Raw genomic sequence first — 7,346 nt, 5'->3', positions numbered from 1 at the left:
GGATGGATGGATGGATGGATGGATGGATGGATGGATGGATGGATGGATGGATGGATGGATGGATGGATGGATGGATGGATGGGTGGATGGATGGAAGGAAAGATATATTCCACTCTTCCTCCATTCATTTCTCCTTTCCTTTTTTTCTTCTTTTTCTTAAAAAAAAAAAAATAATACAACAGGTGAAGGTGAAATACCCTCTTCTTATCCACAATTTTATTTCCTACTCTTTCTTCCCAAAGACTATATATTAATACAGTAAGCCTTGATTCATTTTTAAATTAAAAGAATAAATATAACTATAGATTCAAAGATGTGGCAACATCTTCTTCTTATCAACAAGGAATTATTTCATGGCCCTACACTGGAGACCATGGCCTATAGATATTAATAATGAGCAGGTTCCAAAAGACTCCCCATTTCTCATCTCTCTCATCGGAGCTCTTGGGTCATAGATAACCTAAGACAGGATTGCCTGCTCAGACCTAAAGAATTCATACTGGCATCATTGGTTAAAAACACACAAGCAAAAAGATGGATTTATACTATGTTTGAGACACCAAATGTACTTTATGTTCTCCCCTAAATGGAGAGCCATTGCATGGTTAACCCTCAGTAGGTAGGGGCTGGTAAGTAAAGCAAAAATCATCCTCAAACAGAGCTCTGAAACTCTCCACCTAGCTAGAAAGACACGCAGTAGATACTACAGTGTTTTATGCCACAAGGTAAGTGGTTTCAGTCCCAAAACAGTTAAGAAGAGCTGTCACCAGTCACCTAGGTGACCTCAGAATGAACACATTTGGCCCTATAGAAAAGGAATCATATTACGTAATATTGTTGGTTTGAGCAGTTACCAAGTACAGTGATTCTTACCTTATTATCCACCTACCCCAAGATGTCCTTCTCACAACACAGGGAACTACCGCACGGGACACTGAGAAGCGGGGCCAGAGCTAGCGGGTGTAGGTCACCGAGGTCTCCTGGCTCACACACTCTCCTGAAAGCAGAAGTCAAGGTAGTCCACCGCATAAACAGGACACTGACAAGGAGCACCCAACAATGGGCCCAAAATATTATTCAAGGTGGGGGCCAGGAATTGTAAAAGAACTGAAATTACAGCTTAAAATACAAGGGTAAGATAACAGCCCACTCAACCACAGTTTGGAGGAATTTTGGGAGCTGGTGGAATTTGATGTTTCTTTGAATCAGGAGTGGACAAGCCATGTCCAAGGACCCAAATATAGCCCACCTCCTGCTTTGGTTAGGACAGTTTTATTGGTGCCATGCCCCACTCACTTACACATCACCAGGCCCTTCGCGTGCACGGTGGCAGAGTTGAGTAGTTGTCAGAGCATCCTGATGGGCAATAAAGCCAACAGTATTTACTGCCCTGCCCTTTAAAGTATACCTGCCCCTGCCTTGCACCAACATGCCTGAAACTGCCACAGCCACCTCCTATAGCACGGGAAGACAGGTGGGCTTCTCAGCTCCCCTCCAAGAATATGGCACCCCAGGAGATAAGCTGGGTGTTCAGTGATGTTCAGTGATGTGATGTTCAGTGACTTTGCTTCCTTCTTTGTCTGGGGATTTTGCCCCACTTTATAGAGGAGGAGGCTGGTACTCAGAGGCCCTGGGTGGCAAAGCATCAGCCATTCCACTGTCCTCCTGTGGGAAAGGTCACGGAGCGTCTTGGTGCATCGTGACTCCACAGATGGCTGTGGCACCAGCAAGCATTAGAAAGCCACTTCCTTCTCTGACAGCTAGACATAAAGGAAATAAAACTAATGATATTGAAAGTAATAAAAAATATAGATGACATTACTTTTACTGCCAATTTTGTTGTTTAAATTATGTGTTGATGACATTGAGAGGAAGGTAATTCTCCCCCTAGGACCTACCCAGTGAAGCAAACTGGCATCTCCATTATGCTTTGTCTGTGGGGGGTTTTAGGCTCTATGCAGAATAACACAGGCAACTCAAGGAATAATATCATCCTGAAACCTTTTTGTACATTGTTTTAGCCTTAATCAGCAATAGCAGGACAATAATCAACAATCAGCAATATAAGGACAGATCTGGTGAACATATTAACGAGTACCCAAATTAAATGCCTCTTGCCCTGGAAAGGAGAAGGCGTTGAATCCCAGCCTCCATCACAATGGAGAAGATGAGCCAAAGAGCAGCTAATACAAATATTTTTAATTCTAATGCTTCTTATGAAAGTACTCTCCACATTCCAATTTAAATGTCTTTTGATGATCTTTGGTAGCTTTGAGAGTTGTGTGGCCACACCATAACCAAGATGAAGTTGCCTTGTACCCTTTTGCAATTTCTCTTCCCACCCCAATTCACACCCTCATTGATCTGCTTTCTCTGATTATAGTCTTCCCCCTTCAAGACTTTTCTATAAATGGAAACGTACAACCTTCACCTTCGGGTATATCGATATTTTGCTCCTCTGTGTTGTGAAGTGTGTGACGGGCAGAGACGGGGCATGGACAGGGCATGGAGGAGCGTCACCCAGCAGCCGGGCTGTCCTCCACCTGCAGGTGGCCCTCATCCAGCCCAGCCACAGGGACTGCGACAGCTGACCTCCAAGCTTCTCTGCACGGAGCACACAGAAAGCTCAGTGCTTTGCATAAATTACCTGGGTGACCTCTTGCCATCTACCCAGTAGCCCTAGATGGAAGAATGTTTGCGTTTTCACCTAAATTGACTTAAAGCCCAGGTTGGCAAATTTGGCATTAGAAAGCCAGGCTTCAGAGACTTTCAAATTCAGTAGCTCTATTCATCTGTTCCTTTTTTCTTTATTTCGCAATTAGTTTAAGACATTGGTACCACTCTGGAAAATATTTTTAAATAGATGGAATGATGCCATTTAACAGGCTCTTTTCACATCCTTCAAAAGTAAGTGAAGCTGCAAGGGACGTTTGCAAAGTAACCAAAGCCTTTAAGGGAAGGTTGACAAGGCCATGAAAAAATCGCCCAAAACAAAGGCATGAAATGGGTTCCGAAGGTGCCAAACTGCAAAAGAACTCAGGTGTCAAACAATGTAAAGATGCCTTGGTATAAAAAATAACAGCCCCAAATTGCACCAGTGAATCAGTGTATTACACTGAATCAGTGTATTAATTTCCAAGGCTCTTTCTATTAAAACAGCTTTAGGCCCTCCCTGGTGGTGCAGCAGGTGGCACAGCACTGAAAAGCTAAAGCCACTTCCGCATGAGTTCGATCCCCACCTATCCCGGAGGTGACCACATGGTGTGGCAGACCTCTTCTGGCCCGTCCGCTGCTCCCCTCAGCAGTGTACTTCATCGATCTGCCTGTTCTGCTCCCCACTCTGTCTCTGGTAAAACCTCTCACTGCCCCTGAGCCTCTGGCCTGTACCCCAGTTCTGTATGCACAAATAAATAAATCTTTAAAAAAAAAAAAAACAGCTTTAACCCTTCACCCTTCTCAGCATCATTTTGGCTATACTTTAACGTCACATCATAAAGACACTTGATGTAGAATTGAGATTAGGGGCCTCCCTGGTGATGCAACGGGTTAAAGCACAGCTCTGTGAAGCTCACCACAGCCACCTCAGCTTATGTGCAATCCCTCACCAAGGAGCTGACCCACATGGCACAGCAGACCTCTCCTGACCCGCCCGCTGCTCCCCTCAGTAGTGTACTTCACCGATATGCCTGTTCTGCTCCCCACTCTGCCTCTGGTGAATCCTCTCACCCCCTGCACCTCTGGCCTGTACCCCAGCTCTGTATACATAAAAAAAAAAAAAGAAAAGGTTAAATTTTCCAAGTAGACAAATGACAGGTTCAAGCTTTAGAAGCAAAGGAATGCTGAGGAATAGGTGAATTTACATAATCACCCTGAGCACATTTCTTACAGGAAGGGCCAAGATTTACAGAGTAGCCCACAATAGTTCTGGCCATTAATTCTTTCTGAAGCAAACTTCTCTTCAGTGGTAGGCTGACCTTTCCATCTTCATGTGTTTTTAGGTCTTTATGACATAAAGTGAGAAAGGGCGGTGCTGTTGCCTCCTCATACCACTCCAAAATACAGTAACAGCTAAACAAATCAGCATCGAGCCAATTCTATTCACACGATCACCCGGCAGGGTGGAACTCCCAGGCTGGTTGATGGGCAACCTAGAGAACAGGGCTGTTCAGCATCCTCAGTGAACTTTGACAAGGCCCTCAGGCCATGACATGAAGGGACCCCAAGCCCTATATCAGCAGACTCCAGAAGCTGAAAAAGGCAAGGAAGTAGCAGCCTTCCGTGAGCCATCAAAGAAAGCCCTGTCACACCTTGATTCTGGCCTGTGAGACCCAATTTGGACTTCTGACCTCAAGAACTGTAAGAGAATGAGTGTAAACCGGTGTGTCCCTGGTTGATAGTGACAGCAGCTTCAGGGAACTCACACACAGCGTAGTTCTCTGTGACCAAAAGCCATGAGACAACATGGCCAAACACGAGAGGCGGCCGGGTGGTGGCCGCTGTGGCTAAGCTGTTGCTGGTGTGCGAGGAGATGCCTGGCGATAGCGTTTCAGGCAGGCCCTGCTTTGGAAGCTGACAACCAGCAGGACAATTCACACTCTCTTCCAGCACTCTGCTTAAGGGGGGGGGGGGAATCAAAACACCTTTCCCCAAGGGAGTGCAGTGTTTATAAATGTGTTTATTACAGCTGACTTGTCAGCCATTGTTCTGGGGTTTAGCTGAACTGTTTGGAAGAGAGTTGTGAGACTCCTTGGCTTAACTCTATGTCTTTCCCATTCAGGTCTGTGAGAACTCCTGACATCTGAGGCTTGACTATCAAGTTTCCATAGCAACAGGAAAAAAATCCAAATCTGAAGATTGCCGTTTACAGCTCTCCGACTTCACAACTAGGCCTCAGTGGTTCCCGATTTTCATTTTCTTTGCAATTTCACTTAGTCTGTACTTCGCCATTTTGACAGCCTCTTCCTTTCTCCTTTAATCAATGGGATCCTCTGAATTTCCCCTGAATGTTTAAAGATCACAACTTATAACTTGACCTTCTGGGTGCAGGAACAATGACGGCTTCTTCTGATGTGTTGCCACATTGCTAGTCGGCACCTCACCCCTACGTCTGTGTCTGTGGGTTAGTATTTGTATATGTATGAGTATCTGTATGTGTATATACACAGTATTTATAGAGAGATATACAGGAGAAGCCTAGTTTTGATATGTCATTCTCTGAGAGGTTAAACAAAGAAAGAATGGGGCCACTCACTACCCCAGCCACCCAGCAGCACCTGCTTGGGCCACAGAGCTGACCTTTTCCACCAGCCTGTCCAGCCCAGACACTGCCCAGACCGGCCAGCCAGGTCCACAGAGAGACATCCTTTCTTGTTAGCAGGACAGCAGCCAGTTCTCACTGCCATCGTGTGTCAGGATCTGAGCAAAAGCTTTAAGCAGCAGAGCAGGAAATTTTACCATCAAACATTGGGAACAGGCCTGGAAGCTTCTTTCAGGGGCATCTATCTGCATCTGTGTGTGTCCCAATCCACAGACCCTCTGGTTCCTACGGGCACTCACATCGCAGTAGAAAATCTCTCCCTCCTCGATACACGTCCAGCCACACGTGTTATCCTGGGGATCACCTATGTGTACAAAGAGGTCAGCAGGTACTACGCGTATACACATACCTGCCCACATGTATAGACATACCTTTATGCACATACACTCCGTTTGTTTCATATATACATGCATAAACTAGAGTAAATACAGGTAGTTTTAAAAGTACCCTTTTGTGTGAATTGACTACCGTTGTTTGCAAACCTGAAAATAAAAGATGTTCATTATGTATGAAAAGTAATTGATTTTTATTCTGTGAGCATGTAAAATAAGAGGAAAGTACGAAGATTATCTGCTTGTTGATAAACTACACATGAACCATCAAAGCTCACACCAAATTTTTCTATCAGATGAAACTATTGACAGCCATGAACTAGGGGGAGGTAAGTGTCTTAGCGTATTTTAATGCCATTGTTCACTAAAGGATTTAACCCCATGCTCACATACACATGTGCACACATATGCACACACACATGCTTTTTTATGCAATCTCTGTTTGCATCTATGCTTTGAGTTCCCCATCTGTAGGAAGTAGAAGTCATATGTTGTCTTTACTGTAGTGAAATTCTGCAGATAGTTTCAGATGTTGTATTTGTTTCTACAGTAGATCTTTTTGGAGCGTGCAGAATGAAGAGATTTTTTTCCATTAAAATAAATGGGTGTTGGTGGTGAAATGGCTGGACAATAGCTTTTCTCTGATCTCTACTGTTGTGTCTAATGTCGATGATGCTGGGTCTTGCTTGGTGCAAGTTCACACTTCTGACGGACCGTTTGGGGTCCCTTATTCATCTCCTGTTAGGTGAGTGAGTCTACAAAGCCAGCAGCTCACAGCTTGGACAGTGCACTCATCTGATGACAACCTGAGCATTTCACAACAGCTGTGACAGTGATTGCATCCCCAAAGTGGAGTGAGCATGTCCTCATTGGGATGCCTGCATTCACGTAGACATGGGCATCTGTCTATAGTTCCAAGACATGGCAATTTTGAACAGGTCCCGGAGCTTAACCAGACCATGCCACATCCTGAAAGAGTCACGATCCTTCCCCACAACTGCACAGAGCAGGCTGAGAGGCAGGGCAGGCCAAGCCAGCGCATCACACTTTACTAGCTCTCCCCTTCTGGCTTCACAGGATGCAGCCTTGTGCTCCCCGGTGCCCATCACTCACCTCTCCCTGCCAGGTAGGGAGGAGAAAACTCACCCTGAACAAACCAAGGAGTACCTACAGGTGGCCAGGCAGTCAGCCCCTGCCCCAAAGGCTAGCTAACCACCCAAAAGCTCACCTTCTTTCACAAACCAGGCCATCCTTAAGGAGAAAATAGAAACGTCAAGGGGTCTGTTCATTCAACCAAAAAAACCAGTGCAAGACTCCTTTGCTCTCCTTCAGTAGACAGTCCTGCATTGACAGAGCAAGCCAGTAGAGTAACTTAGTTGAGAATGAGGGGAGCTGGTGTTAAGTGCATTCTTCATTCATAAGTAAAACAAGCCTTCATTTGTCCTTGTTGAAGTAGACTCCTTCATCCCAGAGTTCTTGTAGGAATGGCGATATTTCCATCATGTTGTTCTTTCGTATTTTTTTTTTAATTAGACCAATTCTTAGAAGCTAAAGTGGGAGTATTTTGTAAACCATAGGATTTTTTAAACTTCCTAAAATACATTTGCATTGTTTACTGAAAGCAAAAGCACAATGAAAACACCATTTCATTTTCTTTTAAAACACCAGTGCATTTTATTTTAGTCCAAGTTTCAGGG

The 7,346-nt window shown here is 44.8% G+C and overlaps 1 protein-coding gene across 1 annotated transcript in view; it reads left to right on the top strand.

The window, feature by feature from the left end:
- The window catches only part of CDH13 (cadherin 13), a 921,815-nt gene extending 915,553 nt beyond the window's left edge, over positions 1 to 6,262 (top strand). Inside the window, exon 14 of the mRNA XM_012730735.1 lies at positions 4,778 to 6,262. Within this exon, the coding sequence (XP_012586189.1) occupies positions 4,778 to 4,785 (8 nt within the window). The 3' untranslated portion in view covers positions 4,786 to 6,262. The remainder of the gene's footprint in view (positions 1 to 4,777) is intronic.
- The last annotated feature ends 1,084 nt before the right edge of the window (positions 6,263 to 7,346 follow it).

The sequence above is a fragment of the Condylura cristata genome, unplaced genomic scaffold (assembly GCF_000260355.1).
Source record: "Condylura cristata isolate star-nosed mole 26May11 unplaced genomic scaffold, ConCri1.0 scaffold00028, whole genome shotgun sequence".
NCBI classification, from domain to species: domain Eukaryota; kingdom Metazoa; phylum Chordata; class Mammalia; order Eulipotyphla; family Talpidae; genus Condylura; species Condylura cristata.
The sequence above is the reverse complement of the archived record's forward strand: the minus strand, read 5'-3'. Positions and strand labels throughout refer to the sequence as shown.